This window comes from Cyprinus carpio, chromosome A24 (genome assembly GCF_018340385.1).
Source record: "Cyprinus carpio isolate SPL01 chromosome A24, ASM1834038v1, whole genome shotgun sequence".
In the NCBI taxonomy this organism is placed as follows: domain Eukaryota; kingdom Metazoa; phylum Chordata; class Actinopteri; order Cypriniformes; family Cyprinidae; genus Cyprinus; species Cyprinus carpio.
In genome coordinates this window covers 24262992-24284460 of record NC_056595.1, presented here as the reverse complement: position 1 = coordinate 24284460, position 21469 = coordinate 24262992, and the positions used below count along the sequence as shown (strand labels likewise).

The 21469-nt window shown below is 37.0% G+C and overlaps 1 protein-coding gene and 1 long non-coding RNA gene across 2 annotated transcripts; both read left to right on the top strand.

Annotated features, from left to right (window-relative positions):
* The first annotated feature begins 187 nt into the window (after positions 1–187).
* Positions 188–10069, top strand: LOC109050082 (myosin-6-like). Its single transcript, XM_042714839.1, has 39 exons — positions 188–294; positions 437–485; positions 621–829; positions 1035–1178; positions 1266–1422; positions 1517–1544; positions 1623–1728; positions 1828–1920; positions 2017–2080; positions 2179–2277; positions 2360–2463; positions 2587–2725; positions 2836–2954; positions 3058–3207; positions 3297–3467; positions 3581–3890; positions 4000–4076; positions 4161–4366; positions 4461–4584; positions 4692–4828; positions 4913–5168; positions 5288–5530; positions 5611–5787; positions 5887–6032; positions 6123–6213; positions 6308–6697; positions 6780–6906; positions 6990–7108; positions 7204–7400; positions 7497–7680; positions 7777–7942; positions 8026–8150; positions 8241–8549; positions 8634–8837; positions 8918–9214; positions 9355–9459; positions 9550–9645; positions 9732–9866; positions 9955–10069. The coding sequence occupies exons 3-39, from the start codon at positions 629–631 to the stop codon at positions 9973–9975; spliced, it is 5817 nt and encodes a 1938-aa protein (XP_042570773.1). The 5' UTR covers positions 188–294; positions 437–485; positions 621–628; the 3' UTR covers positions 9976–10069.
* Positions 10070–16904: 6835 nt separating this feature from the next.
* On the top strand, positions 16905–21469 carry LOC109078855. The gene is made up of 5 exons (XR_006153516.1): positions 16905–17286; positions 17376–17438; positions 18519–18655; positions 19370–19449; positions 20388–21469. It is a non-coding gene; the product is annotated as an uncharacterized LOC109078855 (long non-coding RNA).

The following is a 21469-nucleotide window of genomic DNA, read 5'->3' as shown; positions in this document are numbered from 1 at the left end:
TGTTGTCCTTTTTGACCTGAGACAACGTCGTAAAAGGAGTTCCTGATTAGGATGGTGTTGAAGAATCTTTAAAGCAACATGTGTGTTCTTTTGTCCTTCCTCCTTGAAGCCTATTGTTACATCACACCATATATGTCAACCGCCGGTGAACATCCTATGCCATCCAATCATTCAAAGGTTTATTTAGCGGGACCTGGGTGGGGCATCCATGGGTACCACCATTTTGGGATCAGTGACCCGCTATAAAAAGGTAGCATCAACTCTGGAGGGACACAACACACAGGACAACCCAAGGTGAGAGCCTCCAAGCAGAAAGACCAAGAAAAATCTCCTGGACCTCACAATCACTGCTTCCAGAACTGACACAAAAAGATATAACCATTCTAATACTGGGTTAATGATCAGAATCACAGTTTTTTTTTGGTTTCGTCCTTAGAGAAACACCAGCTCTGCAGTTATAGTGTACAGAGTTTGACAAACACGAGGTGAGACGTTTTGCATCTCCTAAAAAAATTTATCTACGGTACTGAAATGCATTTGTTTATCACTTCTGCACCTGTGACGCCAGTTACGTGTTGTTATAAAAAGGACGTTATATTTATAAGGCTGTTTGCTTCTAGGTTTCAGAATGTCTGACGCCGTCATGGCAGAGTTTGGGCCTGCTGCTTCCTTCCTGCGTAAGTCAGACAAGGAACGTCTGGAGGCCCAGACTCGCCCCTTCGACATGAAGAAAGAATGCTTTGTGCCTGATCCTGAGGTTGAGTACATCAAAGCCTCGATCACCAGTAGAGATGGTGACAAAGTCACTGTTGACACTGAATCTGGAAAGGTAAGGACACTTTGTTTATCAGGATCTTACAATAGTTAAATTTGCTAAGTCTGGCACCACTCAATTTCTTCAGAAAATGTACACATTTTAAGTTTCAGTATGGATTACTTAGAGGAAAATATTGTTTTTTTAAGGTGCAGCTGTGAGGACACTTTAATAATCAAATTGAAAGACTCGTGTGAAGTTATAATTTCTGTTTCAACAGACTCTGACTTTCAAGGAGGCCGATGTTCACCCTCAGAACCCGCCAAAGTTTGATAAAATTGAGGACATGGCGATGTTCACCTTCCTGCACGAGCCCGCTGTGCTGTTTAACCTCAAAGAGCGTTACGCAGCCTGGATGATCTACGTGAGTGATGAATGAAAGTCTAAATGAATCTACTGCAATTATTTGCTTGTATAATTGTACTGAACGGATTCATCTGCCACATTACAGACCTATTCAGGGCTGTTCTGTGTCACTGTCAACCCCTACAAGTGGCTGCCGGTGTACGATGCCTCTGTGGTCAAAGCCTACAGAGGGAAGAAGAGGACTGAAGCTCCTCCTCACATCTTCTCCATCTCTGACAACGCCTACCAGTACATGCTGTCAGGTTAGAAATGCATTTCACATTTATTCAACTGAACAAATTTATACTCTAAAATATTATAAATAAAACTTTTTTCTTTATGTATTTCACCCAACAGACAGAGAGAACCAGTCTGTCCTGATCACGTAAGTCATTTCAGCCTCACTTTTTTGTGAGATTAAATGTGTTTAAATTATAAAAACGTCTACTGTTTTAATCCACAGTGGAGAATCCGGTGCTGGAAAGACTGTGAACACCAAAAGAGTCATCCAGTACTTTGCCAGCATTGCTGCTGTATCTGGGAAAAAAGATGCAGCTTCTGAGAAGAAGGTGAATATAGCCACAAAAATAAAACTATGATTATTTATTCATTTTAAAATATTATTTTGTTCATTTGAAGATTTTAAAAACGAAATGGTTTGTTTCTAGGGTACTCTGGAGGATCAAATCATCCAAGCTAACCCTGCCCTGGAGGCCTTTGGCAATGCCAAGACCATCAGAAACGACAACTCCTCCCGATTCGTAAGTCCTTCTTCATAGTAGAGAAAGCATTGGTGCTAAACTTGCTAAATAATATGTATATGTGATTATTAATTATTTATTTTTCGAACCGAACAGGGTAAATTCATCCGAATTCACTTTGGTGTAAGTGGAAAATTGGCTTCTGCGGATATTGAAACTTGTGAGTATTCTTTATATTAATACAGGTATGATTGTAAAACTATAGTATATACAAATATATTTGACGCAGAAATCATTTTGTGAATTTTCCTAATTTAGATCTGCTGGAGAAGTCTCGTGTCACTTATCAGCTCAAGGCTGAGAGAGACTACCACATCTTCTACCAGATCCTGTCTCAGAAGAAACCAGAACTGCTGGGTAAAATTACCAGTCACATATATTACATTACTGTTTCTCATAAGAAGAGTATTTTCTGATCTATGTTCCCATTTCTCCTTAGAGATGCTGCTCATCACCAACAACCCCTATGACTACGCCTACATCTCCCAAGGAGAGACACAAGTGGCGTCCATTGATGATGCTGAAGAACTGATTGCCACTGATGTTAGTAACATATCTCCATATCAAACAAAATATACAGAAATTAGAACCGTTGTGAAGTGCCACAAAAAGGATAATAAAAGTAGACTTATATTATTGCTTTCTCATGATGCTTTCGAATGGCAGGAAGCGTTTGATGTGCTGGGCTTCACTGCAGAAGAAAAGGCAGGCATCTACAAGCTGACCGGTGCCGTCATGCACTACGGCAACATGAAGTTCAAGCAGAAGCAGCGAGAGGAACAGGCAGAGGCTGATGGGACTGAAGGTAAGTGATGTTGTACAATCATTACCACACTGCTACTGGTGACTTTTTGATAAACGGTTCTAAATTTGAGAAAAAAAAAAAAAACTATTTTTTTTTTTTTTTTTTACAAGATGCTGACAAAGTCGCATATCTGATGGGCCTGAACTCTGCTGATCTCATCAAGGGTTTGTGCCACCCGAGAGTCAAAGTAGGAAATGAGTGGGTCACTAAGGGACAGAGTGTCCAACAGGTGAAGAAACTAATGTAAAAATAATGTAAAATGTAGGGATTGGGAATCACATTACAACAACAACAAAAAAAGCTATATTTTAATGTTCTTCCACTCCTTTCAGGTGTACTACTCTATTGGTGCTCTGGCAAAGTCAGTGTACGAGAAGATGTTCTTGTGGATGGTTGTGAGAATCAACCAATCCCTGGACACCAAACAGCCTCGTCAGTACTTCATTGGTGTGCTGGACATTGCTGGATTTGAGATCTTTGATGTAAGATTACATCTACTGATTACTATTATTTAAGCCCTTCAGTTTTTTCTACTTTGTCATTGTGATTATACAATATATTCCACCTGCAGTTCAACACGTTTGAGCAGCTGTGCATCAACTTCACTAATGAGAAGTTGCAGCAGTTCTTCAACCATCACATGTTTGTGCTGGAGCAAGAGGAATACAAGAAGGAGGGTATTGAGTGGGAGTTCATTGACTTTGGCATGGACTTAGCGGCTTGTATTGAGCTAATTGAGAAGGTGGGTTTATGTGCAGAAATATTAATTATAATTAAAACATTTGTTTTGTGTGTTCTTGCTTTTTCATATTATTTACACTATATTTTTTTTCCATTATATTTTGTTCTCTGTAGCCCATGGGTATCATGTCCATCCTTGAAGAGGAGTGCATGTTCCCCAAAGCCAGTGATGCAACATTCAAAGCTAAGCTTTATGACAACCACTTGGGTAAGAATCCTACTTTCCAGAAGCCCAGGATTGTCAAGGGTAAACCAGAGGCGCATTTCTCCCTGGTTCACTACGCTGGCATTGTTGACTACAACATTTCAAACTGGCTGGTGAAGAACAAGGACCCTCTCAATGAGACGGTTGTTGGACTCTTCCAAAAGTCTACTGTGAAGCTGCTGTCGTTCCTGTTTGCTGGATATTCTGGGGCTGACTCAAGTGTGTACTGACCTTCAGTAAAGCGTATTCAGTATACTTTTTTTTCTGGGTTTGAACTGTAATGTGACATGCTAAAACACTTTCATTTTACATTTTCTGCTGGTTTCAGCCCAAGATGCCAAGGGAGGTAAAGGAGGTGGCAAAAAGAAGGGCTCGTCTTTCCAGACTGTGTCAGCCCTTCATAGGGTAAGGATTATTAAAACAAATGATCAAAACAAAAAGTTCAAAACTGCATACCTTACAATGTTATGGTTTGTTTTTCAATCACAGGAGAACTTGAACAAGCTGATGACCAACTTGAGGTCAACTCACCCTCACTTTGTGCGTTGCCTGATTCCCAATGAGACTAAGACTCCTGGGGTGATGGAGAATCCTCTGGTCATGCACCAGCTGCGCTGTAACGGTGTGCTGGAGGGCATCAGAATCTGCAGAAAGGGCTTCCCCAACAGGATCCTGTATGGAGATTTCAAGCAGAGGTGAAAAATCTGAAAGAGACACTAAAATAAAGACTGAAATAAACATTTTAATGCACAGGGGGTAAAACTTTGTTACTTTTGTACCTCTTGTTAGATACCGTATTCTGAATCCATCTGCTATCCCCGAGGGTCAGTTCATTGACAACAAGAAAGCTGCTGAGAAACTGCTCGGCTCACTGGACATTGATCACAGCCAGTACAAGTTAGGACATACTAAGGTATAAAACATTCTAACAAAATTTCTCTTCAAATAGCCAATTCAAATTATCATAATGCAGAAAGTGTAAAGAAAAAACAAATAAATATCGACGTATATTTTGTAAAGGTGTTCTTCAAGGCTGGTCTCCTGGGTACCCTTGAAGAGTTGAGAGATGACCGTCTTGCTCTCATCATTACTGGTATTCAAGCAAGAGCTCGCGGTATTCTCTCAAGAATTGAGTTCCAGAAAATTGTTGAGCGCAGGTTAGTATAATTGTAATGTCTTATTATATTGAAGAAGATATCCATCACTTTTTCTACGTTAATATACACTGAATTACTTTGCAGAGATTCTTTGTTGGTGATCCAGTGGAACGTACGTGCCTTCATGGGTGTCAAGAATTGGCCCTGGATGAAGCTCTACTTCAAGATCAAGCCTCTGTTGAAATCTGCCGAAACTGAGAAAGAGATGGCCAACATGAAGGAAGAATTCACCAAGCTGAAAGAGGCTTATGCAAAATCTGAAGCCCGCAAAAAGGAACTTGAGGAAAAGATGGTTTCTCTTCTCCAAGAGAAGAATGACCTCCAGCTTGCAATGCAGTCTGTAAGTCAACATGGAAAAATGTCTTTTCATTTTTCACGAACCACCCCCCCCCCAAAAAAAAAAAAAAAAAAAACTCAATTGTCTAGAAATTATCTTTTTTTTTCTCCTTGCTCTGATAGGAGCAAGATAATCTTTGCGATGCTGAGGAGAGATGTGAGGGTCTTATCAAGAGCAAGATCCAGCTTGAAGCCAAAGCCAAAGAGCTGACTGAGAGACTGGAGGATGAAGAGGAAATGAATGCTGAGTTGGTTGCAAAGAAACGGAAGCTGGAGGATGAATGTTCTGAGCTCAAGAAGGACATTGATGATCTTGAGCTCACTCTGGCCAAAGTGGAGAAAGAGAAACATGCCACTGAGAACAAGGTTAGCTGTTATACCTCCTGCAGTTTTTTCAGCATTACACATTCTTTGAGTGTTTACTGATCTAATGCCCTTTTGCTTAGGTTAAAAATCTCACAGAGGAAATGTCTGCACTTGATGAGATCATTGCTAAGCTGACAAAGGAGAAGAAAGCTCTGCAGGAGGCCCATCAGCAAACGCTGGATGACCTCCAGAGTGAGGAAGACAAAGTCAACACTCTCACCAAAGCCAAAGCCAAGCTGGAGCAACAAGTGGATGATGTGAGTACAATAAAAACTACTCTAAACATCTTAAATATGTATGATGTGTGACATGTTTTACAAAACAATGTAAATTAATAATATTTTATATTATAATAACTTGAGGGATCCTTGGAGCAAGAAAAGAAGTTGCGTATGGATCTTGAGAGGGCAAAGAGAAAGCTGGAGGGTGATTTAAAATTGACTCAGGAGAGCATTATGGACTTGGAAAATGATAAACAGCAACTGGAGGAGAAGCTGAAGAAGTAAGAACATGTCAAACAATTAAGATACATTTTAGAAAAAAAAATTATATAGAATAAAATTTCTCATCTATTTTTGATAACACCTTAAAGGAAGGACTTTGAAACTAGCCAGCTCAATAGCAAAATTGAGGATGAACAAGCCCTTGGTGCCCAGCTCCAGAAGAAACTGAAGGAGTTGCAGGTATGTTCAAAACCAAACACGGATGAATCATATAAAAAGAACCATTTAAATGTATTATGATTCCTATTAAACCTTCTTTCCCCCCAATTTCTAGGCTCGTATTGAAGAGCTTGAGGAAGAACTGGAGGCTGAGAGAGCCGCTCGTGCCAAAGTTGAGAAACAGAGAGCAGATCTGTCCAGAGAACTGGAGGAGATCAGTGAGAGGCTGGAGGAGGCTGGTGGAGCCACTGCTGCCCAGATTGAGATGAACAAGAAACGTGAAGCTGAGTTCCAGAAGCTGCGCAGAGACCTTGAAGAAGCCACTCTGCAACATGAGGCCACCGCTGCTACACTGAGGAAGAAACATTCGGACAGTGTGGCTGATCTGGGAGAGCAGATTGACAACCTTCAGAGAGTGAAGCAGAAGCTGGAGAAAGAGAAGAGTGAACTGAAGTTAGAGCTTGATGATGTGGTATCCAACATGGAGCAGATTGTCAAGTCAAAGGTAAGTGGCAACAAATAAGACAGATTACCCGAGACCACAATGTAAAATCAATATAACTCACTTTTTCAATATATGTAATTAGAGCAACCTGGAGAAAATGTGCAGAACTCTGGAAGACCAGATGAGTGAGTACAGAACCAAGGCTGAGGAAGGTCAGCGCACAATCAATGACTTCACCATGCAAAAAGCCAAGCTGCAAACTGAGAATGGTAAGATCACAAAAAAAACAGAATTTTTTACAACTTTCAGTTTAAAAAGTTGATAATAACTACAAACTATTTTGCCATTTCAGGTGAACTGTCCAGACAGCTAGAGGAGAAAGACTCCCTGGTGTCTCAGTTGACCAGAGGCAAGCAGTCCTACACTCAACAGATTGAAGACCTCAAGAGACAGCTAGAGGAAGAAATCAAGGTTTGTTTTGCAATCCATAATGTTTTTCCACAAGCTGAACCATCTTTGTTACACAGTAGGACATCACATTCAAGAAACTCACTATTTTTCTTTAGGCTAAGAATGCCCTGGCTCATGCAGTTCAATCTGCTCGTCACGACTCTGATCTTCTGAGGGAGCAGTATGAGGAGGAGCAGGAAGCCAAAGCTGAGCTGCAGCGTAGTCTGTCCAAGGCAAACTCTGAGGTGGCTCAGTGGAGAACCAAGTATGAAACTGATGCCATCCAGAGAACTGAGGAGCTGGAAGATGCTAAGTAAGTAGAGGGAAATATACTATTTGGTTTACAGATGGTAATTTTTTATTATTATTTCTAATCAATTCTTATAAACCTCCTTGCTGACACAATCAGGAAAAAACTGGCTCAGCGTCTGCAAGATGCAGAAGAAGCTGTGGAAGCAGTCAATGCTAAATGCTCCTCTCTGGAGAAGACCAAGCACAGGCTGCAGAATGAGATTGAAGATCTCATGGTGGATGTGGAGAGATCCAATGCTGCTGCTGCGGCTCTAGACAAGAAGCAAAGGAACTTTGACAAGGTAATACAAACAAATTAAGATTTCAAGATATTAATATTAATTACTTTGGTAACTTTATTAGTTATTGACTAAGCACCTAATTAAATGCCTAATTAGGTTTTGGCTGAGTGGAAGCAGAAGTATGAGGAGTCTCAGAGTGAACTAGAAAGTGTCCAAAAAGAGTCTAGATCTCTGAGCACTGAACTCTTCAAACTGAAGAACTCCTATGAAGAGGTCCTGGATCATCTTGAGATCATGAAGAGAGAGAACAAGAACCTCCAAGGTAACTATATTTTGGTTACCTGCAGAATTAACAGATGTTATCTTCAGCATACTTTGGCTTAACAGTTATTTTCTGTCTGACAGAGGAAATCTCTGACCTCACTGAGCAACTTGGAGAGTCAGGAAAAAGCATCCATGAGTTGGAGAAAATTAGAAAGCAGCTGGAGCAGGAAAAAGCAGAGATCCAGACAGCCTTGGAGGAAGCTGAGGTAACCCTATCCTTTCTTTTTTGTTCACGTAAGGCTGATTTGGACAGAGGACTTCTTTGTACAAAGGAAATATTTCCTTCACATTGACAGGGCTCACTTGAACATGAGGAAGGAAAGATCTTGAGAGCTCAACTGGAGTTCAATCAAGTAAAGGCTGATATTGAACGTAAACTTACTGAGAAAGATGAAGAGATGGAGCAGTCCAAGAGGAACCAGCAGAGAATGGTTGATACCCTTCAGAGCTCACTGGAATCAGAGACTCGCAGCAGGAATGAAGCTCTCAGACTGAAGAAGAAGATGGAGGGAGACCTCAATGAGATGGAGATTCAGCTCAGCCAGGCTAACAGACAGGCATCAGAAGCCCAGAAGCAACTCAAGGGTCTTCATGGACATCTTAAAGTATGATGAATCTTCAACTCAGATCTGATGTCAAATCTGACATAGTTCTGCAGTCTTTTCATTTGTACATCTTGTACTTCACAGGATTCCCAACTGCAGCTGGATGACGCTCTGCGCAGTAATGATGATCTCAAAGAGAACATCGCTATTGTGGAGAGACGCAACAATCTGCTGCAGGCAGAACTGGATGAGCTGAGATCCCTGGTGGAACAGACTGAGAGAGGAAGGAAACTGGCTGAGCAGGAACTGCTGGATGTCAGCGAGAGAGTCCAGCTCCTGCATTCCCAGGTATGACACCTCTGTACTAAAGTAAAACCCTCACAATATCATCTAGAGACTATATGAATGTCAATATCGTCTATGTTTAGAACACCAGTCTGCTGAATCAGAAGAAGAAGCTGGAGGGAGATAATACTCAGCTTCAGACTGAGGTTGAGGAGGCAGTGCAGGAGTGCAGGAATGCTGAGGAAAAAGCCAAGAAGGCCATCACTGATGCTGCCATGATGGCAGAGGAGCTGAAGAAGGAGCAGGACACCAGCGCTCATCTGGAGCGCATGAAGAAGAACATGGAGCAAACCATCAAGGACCTGCAGCACCGTCTGGATGAAGCTGAGCAGATCGCCATGAAGGGAGGCAAGAAGCAGGTCCAGAAACTGGAAGCCAGGGTTAGTTAATCAAACTCAGGTCTTTATAATGCATTATCTTTTCATATATTTTCATACTAAAGACGATTAGTGTTAATCGTGAATATTTGGGTTCAGAGCCTCAGAGTTGATGAAGTTAAGATCATTTTCGGTTTGGGTAGGTGAGGGAGCTGGAAAATGAGGTGGAGCTGGAACAGAGAAAGGCGAGCGAGTCTGTGAAAGGAGTTCGTAAATATGAGAGACGCATCAAGGAGCTCACCTACCAGGTCAGTTTCTCTGATATATAAATGAATGTATTTTTGTATTATTTATACCATATAGATGACAATGAAGTCACTTTGTACTCCTGTTTGCAGACTGAGGAGGACCGTAAGAATCTGGCACGTCTTCAGGACCTGGTGGACAAACTGCAGCTGAAGGTCAAGTCCTACAAGAGAGCTGCTGAGGAGGCTGTAAGTAAATAATGTCCCTCAGATATTGAAGCGTCGCTGTCTCTGTATTATTCTTCACCATATGTTTTTGTAATTGTGTTTTTCAGGAGGAACAGGCCAATTCCAATCTGGGCAAGTTCCGTAAGATTCAGCACGAGCTGGATGAAGCAGAAGAGAGAGCTGATATTGCTGAATCTCAGGTCAACAAGCTGAGAGCCAAGAGCCGTGATTCAGGATCCAAGGTAATTTTTTATTGTCCAATTAAAAATTCTGATATAGTACAGCATAGCTTACCATGATACTTACGTTCTTTTTGCTCTCTTATTACAGAAAGGGCATGATGAAGAGTAATCCTCCAATATAAAGCTTGTTTGCTGTGAAACCACATTCATGTACTGGTTCTGATGAAGCAATGAAAAATAAAGAAAAAAATTGCAATTCTGAATATTTGTGTCTGTGGCTTTCTTTTCCATTTCTGCTTTATCATTCAATCTCACCATGCATCCGAAGTTCAAAAGTGTGCATTAAGAGTTTGATGGAAAACAAACATGTTGGAAATTTATTAAGTCTGTGATTAAATACGTCAAATGGTACTAAGGGTAAGCTCTACAAAGGTTGTGTGTTTCATATATTTTAAGTATAGCATATTTTACTATGCAAACACTTTTTCCATAATCGATTACAATACATTACGTGGCTGATGTATGGTTCATAAAATTAGGACAAATTCTAAGAAATACTTACCCTATTCCACTCTGCCTCTTCATTCAAGACATCTGTCACCACTGATGTTGTCACTGTTTATTCTCATTATATTTTATTCTCATTATATCTGAGCCACTCAAAAGTGTTTTTGTTTGAAAAAAAAGGTAACATTATAGGTTCTGTTCCGTGAATTGTGTCCCTTATAATTTGACCTCATATGCTTAAGATCCTAAAATCTTAAAAATAACCATACTTTCTGGAAAACATAATTTTCTACTGTTAATTTACAACAGGGGAAAAAAAAAAAAAACCGTTTAATAATATGTATGTTTAATTACAAGTTGTCCTACGAACAGACATACGATTCAGTGATTCACTTACTAAGTAACTCTGACTCAGAATCGTTCAAAAGACTCATTTAAAAGAACCGCTCGATAGTTTTTTGAATCGGACATCATGGAGGAAAAACTTGGCGCTCTTTTGCACCTGACAAAATATCACATAACTGTAAAATTTTTCACGACTTGATGACCAGTTTTAAAATCATCGTCCAATATTAATTTCGTACGTCCCTTAACTTTGTGTCCACTGTTGATGATGGATCCAAATGAGTTTCGCTGTGGCTCATTATGACTTTTAAGCGTTTCCTCAGTGAGAATAACGTATCAATACATATATTTGGTTTAATACAGATACGCAATAAATCACTTTGGGTTTGTCACCGCATTCATAGCGCAGTTAGCAATAATAACACGTAAATAAGCTTTTTAATAATCACGTCAGTTTAAGAGGGAAAAAAAAAGCATAAGGAGTAAAAATTCTTTACATACCTTTAAAAATGTCATCTATTTAATTGGTTGAACTGGATATCAACACAAACTTTGTACCTTGAGTATATATCGTCGAAAATAATCGTTAAATAATCTGAGGAGAAAATCCATCAACGACTGAGAAGAAAGTTCCCGCCTTCGACTTTAATAGTCTCGCGGAGATGGCGGGAAAGTTTACGTATCTGACGTCACGTCATCTCGTGATGGAAAATAACTAGCATCGCAAAAAGACAAGTACTGCAGTGAAATAAATATAAAAGGACTTGCCTTTTAATCTTACCTTTTCTATAGTTTTTTTTTTTTTTTTGGCTGAACAAAGTATTTTTCAAAAATAATGCCTTGAGTAATTAAAAAAAAAAAAAACAAAAACACATTTTAAGTCACACCTGTGCAGTTTTTGAGATTGTTCTGAAAATATTAGAGAAATCTAACATTATACATTTATAACATATATTACAATATAAAACAATAAACAAAAGTAAACTTTTTTTTTTTTTTTGGGTGAATCATAAATACTTGGGGACAAGGAACTTTTCTTTAATATACAGTATAAAGACCAAACACAACATCTAAAGAATGTTTTAAACACTTTATTTTATTTAATGTTTAATAATCACATCATAGTTAACAATTAACCACAAACACCTCATTCAAAAAAAAAAAAAAAAAATTAATGAAATTCAATTTTCATGGAAAAACTCAAAAAATAAAGGAAAACAAACCAACGAAAACCTTGCAAAATGATAAGTCTGGCAAATAGCCTCACCTGGTTTCTGAATTTTCTATTCATATTAGCTTCTTACTGCATCTGAAGAAACTGAATCTACTGCACATTAATCTCACGTTTCTTCAGTTTCCATGTTAATTTAGGGTTGTACATCTTCATGAGTGTAATTATGTTCCAGGGCACAATTATGTCCTCTCCCAGATTACTCCCAAATAAGAAAAACAAAACAAAATCATAACAACAACAACAATAATTGGACCTCTCCTCTCCCTGCTTCAGCAGGATGCCCTGGTCCTTCGTGGCACAATAAAATCTGTGCAACTGAAACACATTCAACACAATCCTCCCGTTTTAATTTGACAGTGTTATTCAGAGTATCCTTTCCTCGTAAGACTAAGATTCATAGAAACATAAAGGGTTATTAGAAGTTATCAGAAGATGCTAAGAGGGCTAAATATCGACGTGACCCACCTCACGGCATAAACTCGCTACAACATTAAACACACGGCGGCCAAATACATGTGCTTTAATAGAGTTTAAATACATTTGTTCTCCGCCTTTCTCACTGGAAAAAATGCAGGGCCAAAATGACAATAACAACAAGAATAATAGCCATTAAAAGTGCATAATATCAGCCCTCAGCCCCTTCGACCACTGCAGATTTCTTTTAGTTTACGCCAATATTAAATGCATTTACAGAGATCGCAATAAAACCATTGGGAAATCAACTGTAAATACATGTAGAGAGGCTATTAATGATAGTATGATTGTTCTCGGGGTTCATTTAGGCACAGGGAATTGATTCAAATGTGAACGCTAAACATTATTACTGTCCTCAAAGACTAAAGGCCCTTCAGACTTCAGCCTAATATTTACACACCTCTCATTTCTTGGAAAGAAAAAAGACTATAAATAATAAGCGTTATTATCCAAAAATCATCAATTGTTGGGCATTTTTCCCCAATTCAAAGAGTTATTTAAATAATCTTTAAGAATGAGAATACATAGATGAAGTTACACTGTCATACATGTATCTGTTATACAGTAGGTAGACATCCAAAACGTCACTTCTACCGCCGCTCGTACCGCCGCCGCGGCGTCTGCAAAGTGCATTTGCAGCTTTTGACCGCTGAGTGGCGCTTTAATCACAAGTTTTCAAACAAGCGCATCAAAGCACATTTTCGCAAATAGACGTCAGTTTTGCCTCGCTGATGTGTTACATTTGACGGCTGCAGTCAGGGAAAATGAAAGAAAAACACTATAGTTAAAAATATTTTATATTTACAGATGAAAGTTTGGTAATTATGAAGTTATGTGCATTTCTTAGAACGAATTCAAGCAGGATAAATGTCAAGCCTGGGCCTGAGCCTGTGCTTATATTTTCTCTAAGCTACACAGTATTACACCATATTTTAGATTTGACACATTTAATAGGTGTGCAGTATTATTTATATAATATGAATTATGTGTTATATTATTCAAAAGAAATTGTGGTTTACTTTGCATCAGAGCATTAAAAGTGGTAGCCTATTTTAGTGAGCTAGGCTACATGGATTTATATGCAAAATGTCAAATATTCTCATATATTAGGCCTATATTTTAATTTATATTTTAAAATTCCTTTAATAAAACAACATGCATTTTTGTTATTCGTTAACTGTCCTTTATTTTGACAGACAACTTCTTGGGAAAATATATTTGTCTGTAAGAAATTGTTGCTTGTTTTATAAATTATTTTCTTTTAGTAAAACGTGAGGCACTGTATAATTTCATTCCCATTATTTAGGCCTGATTTAAAACAAGAAACGAATAAATTAAACCTGCACGATTTAGCTAAATCATTGAAATTCTAAAGAATGGACGGATTAATAAAACGTCCTCACGATTAAACTCAAGTTCTCTCATTATAATCACCAAACTGCAAATGATGTAAAAAAAAAATAAAAAAGAGCTTCATTAATAGACAACTTCAGTGATTTTAAAGGGAGCCGCCGTTACTTGCTTACATAGAATTTAAGTAAAAAAAAAAAAAACTTGCAGCCGCATTTAAATGCAGGTGTGTAAAATGTCTGCGTGCAAGATTTGCTCGGCGCGAGTGATGCTGAGTGCATGCGCAGCATTTATTCTTATTTGTTTTATCTTCACTACAAATCTTGTTTGGTTTTATTTTGGATAATTGCATGTAAAAAATAATTTACGTTGTAATGCATATGCAAAATGTGAATAATTATTCATATTTAAGTGTTTGTGCGAAAATTATTAATGCGCATGCAGGACAGGGAGGCGCCCTCTAGATCACTTGAATTTTTTCCTGATAATGAATTAACTTAAAATTGTGGTGTCTCACATGCATGAGAAATATATCTACAGAAAACTTGAAATGTCTTTTAAACGAATCAATTCAGAACGAAAGCATTGTGTAATCTGTGAAGGTTGTATGTCTATTTAAAGGCGCGTTCATGTGGAGAGAGGCAGCACTGTGAATTTCATCTTGCAGCCGACAAGAAAACATTTGTTTATTAATAAATAATTAAAATGTCTCCTTTTTTTACAATTATTGGGCTACTTCTGCCTGTGCTTTGGGGCAAACTTAATGCATGTGCTTGAGCGCGAAATATATTAAGGCTCATTATGGATTATATATGTAAATGTAATATAATCCTGCGATTAGTTGAATAATGACAAATGAACGACTAGTAACTAGAAAAATCTTACATGGGAGGCAGACCTATTAAATAGCCTCTAGACATCTCTGTTAAAGTTTTAAAGCATTTTATACGCGTTTGCATAAATTCTTCTTTCAGAATGGTCTGTAATGGAGAGATGCCTTAACACTGATTTTTCCTCTGAAACGCAAAAACGAAAATTGTAATAAAATTGATTTTTTTTTTTTTTGAGAATGGCCAAGCCTTCTCTGCAGATATTGTTGCTTCTGGTTTGTGCATTGTAAATAGGCACTTTTAAAAAAAAAAAAAAAAAAATTAAAAAATAATAATAATAATAATAATAATAATAATGTCTCCAAAAAGTTTTTTTGTCATGTCTGTAACGCATGTGTACCTCTGTTTCCCAAATCTAAAAAAGCCTATAAAACATCATAGACGGATCATACTGATGTCTGGACTGGTCTGGATGTCGTTTGAGAATTTATTTATTTATTTTATTGAGTTAAGGCAACTTCCTCTGAAGTTATAATAACTAATAAACTATATTGCTATACATTAGTCAACATTTGAAGTGGATCAAAACCTTTCTTCAAAGTTGCCCTAAAACCAAAATGACTAGTCCTATCTAAACCTGTTCTGCAAGTTTGATACCCTCAGAAGACACTGTCCATATGAAAGACCAAGAGATTCACACCTTTATCTCGACCCCCACAAGCTATACATAACTACCCCAACCCCCTCCAGCGCTGAACTGAATTCGGTCTGTTTTTGGGCTGTGAGGAACGGTGTGTTGTCATGTTACTGTGTTGAAACATGCCTGCACTCACAGCAGCACTACTCTTTTTATTCATTATTTTCCCGCAGCCCATATTATTGTTTTCACAAGACCATAATAATAACAAATTATCAATTGATAATTAATCATTATTTTACGAAAATCATTGTTATTTGTGAACGTAGCGTTTGCGGAAGGCTTTAAGACCAAGCGGAGTCCTCTATCAGCTGCTCCCGCTTCACAGCGCGCGTGACTCGCGCTAACTGCGCCCAGCTTCAAAGTCCGCAAATTTTGATTTAACTAAATCAGTTTGAGCGAATACAACTTACTGATCATGAGCCCAACATTTAGCAAGACAGAAAGAACATTCAGTCTACCTGAAGGAAGATGTATTTCATTGTAAGTTAATGCTGTTAATTAAATGGAGAGTTAAAGAAAGAGAGAGAGAGAGAGAGAGAGAGAGAGAGAGAGAGAGAGAGAGAGAGAGGGAAATAAAAAATAAAAACCGTGTTGGCTATTCCTAAACTTGGAGCTCATTATTGAAGTACAAATCCAAACACCAGAAGCAAACTCTCAGTGTTCTTTCATTGAAAAGTATGCATTTTGTTTATTCACAGGCTATATGGTTGAAATAATATTTTAGTTCAAAACTTTAAGTGCCATTGTTTAAAAAAAAAGGCTTTATTGGCTAACGCAGCGTTTCTCAACCCGCGGCCCGCGGGCCGCATGCGGCCCGTCACGAAGTTCCCACCATGCTGAACACAATTAAAAAAAATAACTTTCAGTTTTACAATTCATTTTAGTTTTTACATTCATTTAAAATGTACTAAAGAAATATAAGCTATAGCCTAATGTTTATATGTAAAATTATTTTGTTTTTCATATATTATTTTCAGACATGAGCAGACCTACGTTCCGCATTTTATGAACACATACACTCTTAGAAAAAAGGGTTCATTGGGGTTCTATATAGAACCATAGGGTTCTTTACTCAACTCCAAAGAACCTTTTATGCTAAAAAGGTTCTATAATGACAAGAAAGAACCCTTTTGGCACAAAGGTTCTTTAGGCTTTTATTCATTCATATATTACATTATTCTGCAACATTTTGTAGTTGTAATTAAATTATTGTTTATTAAACTGTTGTAGTAACTTAATTTTAATCATGCTGATTTTTGGAGGAGAAAAACTGAAATGGCACTCTTCGTGTGATATTGATTAACTACATAAAATGATATAAATATATACATTTTCTAACCCCGATATCTTGAATTTTGTGATCATTCACATGCATTCATAAATGCATTTGAATACACTGAATAATGCAGTGAAAGAACGCACTCAAAATGCACACGCACACTAGTATGACTTCATCATGTAACTTTACATTAGCCTAGATGCGTGCACTCTGTAGGCACGATTTGTTTAGTTTTTGATAATGTTTTGGTAATGTTAGTTAAAACATCGTTAAAAAATAAGATATTATGGTATTATATTTGGATATTTAGCTATATCGTATATTGATATTTTGACCTTCGTCGTCATCATCATCATCATTATTATCATCATAACAAGAAATTACTCAGTACAAAAACAAACATAAGGGCTCATTCTAAGCCATTTATAGCTGAATATGCTTTCGTCTTGTCTTAGCCTTGTTTGCTGCTCTTTCATTTCATTCTTTGTCATTTATGTGAAATTATTGTACCGCAACTAAACAATTTTGCATTATGGATTTAAATTTTTTATCTGTTGAACAGCAAACATAAACGAAAATAAGTAATAAACTCATTATTTTCATTAATTTTACAAAGTAAACAATTTGTTTGCATTTGCGCGAGCATATTCACGCAGCGCTGTCTCGCGAGTGCAGTGCACGTTTTTGAATTCCAACGGTCGAGAAGAGACTGATCCCCGTCTGCTGATTTAAATTGATGGTCTGACGGAAATATTGTTGTGGTAAGTCAGAGAAATACATCGATTTTTATGTAATTTACTTGTTATAAGCTTTAAACACATTAGTAATGAAGTTGTCAATGTTTCTACAGCGGATTTACACTAAAACACGAAAGAGCCTGAACCGCGACAGTGTCACAAGTTGCCTTACATCGGTAAGTTTTGTTGTGCTTGTTGCAAACTGTTGAATTTTGTGTTTTCTGATCCTGAGCTTAGTTTTTAACTGCAGATAGTGCTCTAAGCTAGTTTTTGGCCGCACACCCAAATGCTCATGAAGAACAGCCCTACAGAACAGAACAGAGCGCTTGTGCGTTCAGCTTAGGGGCGGTTCTAGACCCTTTTTAGGTGCGCTTCAACCCCCATATTTTTTCGTCTCAGCCTCCCTAAAGTTATAATCAGCTATCTGAACGATCAGGCCAGTGCTGTTTCTTCAGTAAAGTTTATCATTCTCTCTTGTTTACTGATCGACCCCCTAAAGGTGAAATCCTAGAACCGCCCCTCAGCTAGTGGTTAAATGTAACGTTACTCGCACTTCGGCTCAGAATGCTTTTAAGATGCTAGATAATTGTAGACAGCCCAATGTGAACACTGTTGTGATTCGCTTCAAACTTTTCAAACTTTATGAATGATTATTTTATTTTCAAGTCAAGTGGTGTCTAAGGAACTGGGAGCAGGCCAGGGTACGGCTGTCTCTAAAGCTGTTTCTTAAAGGGATAGTTCACTTTAAAATGAAAATTCTGTCATCCTTTACTCACCCTCAAGTTGTTTCAGAACTGTATGAATTTCTTTCTTCTGCTGAACACAAGGGAAGATATTTTGAAGAATGTCAGTAACCAAACAGTTAACTGGAACTAGGCATGGTCCGGTATGAGATTTTGACAGTATGATAACCTTAAGCAAAAATATCACGGTATCATGGTATTGTTGTTACAGCTCTGAAATGTGTTTTTTTTAAATGATTGGGGTAAAAAAAAAAAAAAAAAAATTTTGCTGGACACAATATACTTTGTTTTTTGAGCAACATGCAGAACATGTTCCCATTTCTTTGGGTTCCACAACTTTTGAGTATTTGTTTTTAGTGTTGTTTCCTTTGAGTTTAGTATTTCCACTGTATTTTAATTTTTTTTGGATGAATAAAAACAGTCAAAATTATTTTATTGAATTTTTCTTTCTTTTCTTCTTTCTTTCTTTCTTTCTTTCTTTCTTTCTTCTTTTTCTTTCTTTTTTTTTGGTAGCTGCTGCATGAAGTGAAGATGCAGTTTGGGAAGGACCTTCATCTTAATCTAGAGACTGCTCTTAAATGTGGCTAGACATGGAAGTCAGAGGGATGTGCTGAACAGTTTACTTCAGCAAATTGACACAAACACAAAAAGTATGTTCTTTTTTTCCTTAACACTACCATTAGTTGCTTGGTTTGTTGAACGGTTACTGTAATAAATCTATTTATACCATGGTTTTTGAATATTTGATTCTGATTGGCTAAAAGGTGTGCATTAAAATAATTTGATTCACAGGTAGTTCCAGTCAGTTTAATTACAATTAAAGTTTAATGTGCTGCTTTTCAGTGACATACATGCACACAAAAACACTTGCACACAGAGATCGTTGATTAAAGTAATGTGAACTGAGACATTTTGTATTTAATTTTTTATTTTATTTTTTACAACCTCAGTTGCATTGCTTCCCTGCCATTCATAAATCCTCTCCTGTGGTCTCATGGAGTAGTAAAGTATCCATTGTAAGCATACTTCAGGATCTCAGCAGAAGTACTTTGATTTTGGATGCTGCTCTGCTCACATACTAATTAATGATTAATGTTTGAAAGTGAAGTGTAAAATAAATTATATTAATATTTTATTTGACAAAGTAATTACAGTAATATTTCAGTCTTTATATATTAATAATTGAATTTAAAAATAAGCAAAATAATAATGTTATTATTTAGATGTTGTTATACATTCAAATTGATGGGGTTTCCAAAACACTGTGAATGTAATGTAAAACGAGACAAACTTCACAGCTAAAATAGAGTGTGTACCAATAACCTGTTTTGTTTTTTGCTTTTTGTGTAAAACTGATATTGCAGATTTGGAGAAAAATGCCGCACTGCTAATCTTACCATCTTTATTCAGAGAAAACAGCAAGTTTCTCTTCTGTCTGGACAATGTAAGTTTTGATATGTCATGTCTTTGTTTTGGTGGGGGTGGGGCGTGAGGTGGGGGGGGGGTTCAGAAAATTATCTGAACTTTAGAGTTCCAAACTGTATGACATTCATTGTGATGAGCAGATATTTGAGATGACATAATTTTAAAGAATTGACAGCCACAATTCACTCTGTGAATGTGACAACAAAATTAAATAAAATCTTGCATCTTGCATTAAATGCATTAAATGCATCTTGCTCTTGTTGAAAAATGTTCTAATAAAGAATGTTTTACTCTTATTGACAGTTGCTTTGTAATATCAGGAGAAATACAAAGATGTTAAAAATGAGAAAGGGCTGCTCAGTTTCTCACAAAAACATTTGCACAATTTAAATGAAAGATGTGGAGGCAAAAGGCCTATAGATCTAGCATTCTGCATGCTTTAAATCAGATACAGAAATGATGTAGCTTGAACGGATTGCATTTATTTAAATTAACAACAGAGAGAAAGTGAGAAACTGCATGTGTGAATAATGTTTGTGTAGTGTCTCTTCAATAATCAAGCTGCAAGTTTAGTTAAATCAAAAACAGATACATTGTTGCTTTTTAGTTTTTCAGTATGCTCTCCAAGCTATTTTATTAATGAATATTGCATTGATCTTGAAAAGAAGTTTCTGTGCTCATGATTGAGTGTGTGCAACCTAGCCAGTGAATTGGCCCTTACCACTGTGGTAAAAAATGGTCAGTCACATCCCTAATTGTTTGGAAGAAAGTATGCAAAGGCAGTTAAACATGACTAAGGCTATCATTCTGCCTTTTGTTTTTCACCACAGAAAAAGTCATGCAAATTTTGGGCAAAATGGGGTTGACTAAATGATCATTTTTGATGGAATTTTAACTTTTGGGACTACTGTATTCTAAGTTATTTCACAAATAATTTATGTTTTTTCCAACTTGCAGGAATCAGTAAAGCCAACTCCGACTATAGTTTTTCATGAAGCTTCAAACCCCCTCCATGCAAAAAGAGCCAGCATCAATATGGAGGGTGTCAACATTGTGAGCGCAGAAATGGATGTGATGGAGGCAATGGAGTGCCTCTTTGCTATTTCGTATTCAGTGTGGAATACCCCAAGCACATCACTCACATGATGAATTTTGTTGAGCACTACCTGTTTAAACTCTCCAGCAGCCAAAAAAAAAAAAAAACTGTCTGTCGCAGTGCTCAAAATGTATAATCAATTATCATAATACTTAGATATGTCATGAATAGTGCTAATGTAAATTTGTAAATATGAGGCGATTGGTGTTATTCTGAAATGCTGATCTGAATTTGAATCTGTAATTACAATTCTTTATGAGTGATATTAATGTAAATTTGTAGATTTGAAGTACTTGATGTTCTGAAATGCTGATCTGAATTTTAATCTATGTATTCACATTCTTTATGAGTGATATTAATATGAATTTGTAGATTTGAAAGTACTTCTATATCTGTATATTTCCATTGTGAGTTATATTAATATGGATTTGTAGTTTTGAGGGACTTGATGTTGTTCTAACACTGATGGGAATTTAGATGAATCTGTATATTTGCATTATTTATTAGTGATAGATTAATGTAATTTTTACATTTTATGGACTTACTTTGTAATATGTAGATGTAGGTGAAACTATTTTCATTATTTCTTGAGATATTTTTTAAATGGTTGATGTTTTAGTGTTGATTTGTACATTTAAAGCCTTGAATACTTGAAATTACAGTAGCATTCTTTCAGTAATAGTAATTATTTTGTTAATATAAATAAATTACTGATTCTATGTACTTTGGGTGTGCTTTTTTCAGTATTCATGGGTGACTTTTTTATGTGAATTACACTTTTACATTTTAGGGTCTTGATGTTTGTCAATAATATGAAATATTTAATCTGGAAAGGACAAAACAAATGATAATGAATGAACCCCTAAAAGGTTCCATATAGAACCTTTTTCCTGGTTACAAAGAACCCTAAAGGGTTCTTTTGATTGAACCCTTAAAAAGGGTT

Excerpts from the sequence above, each read along its gene's own strand:
- LOC109050082 (XM_042714839.1), top strand. The coding sequence starts at position 629 with ATGTCTGACGCCGTCATGGCAGAGTTTGGGCCTGCTGCTTCCTTCCTG. Across the intron at positions 3,208-3,296 it reads CTGGATTTGAGATCTTTGAT|TTCAACACGTTTGAGCAGCT; the intron begins GTAAGATTACAT and ends TTCCACCTGCAG. Across the intron at positions 7,943-8,025 it reads AGAGAACAAGAACCTCCAAG|AGGAAATCTCTGACCTCACT; the intron begins GTAACTATATTT and ends TCTGTCTGACAG.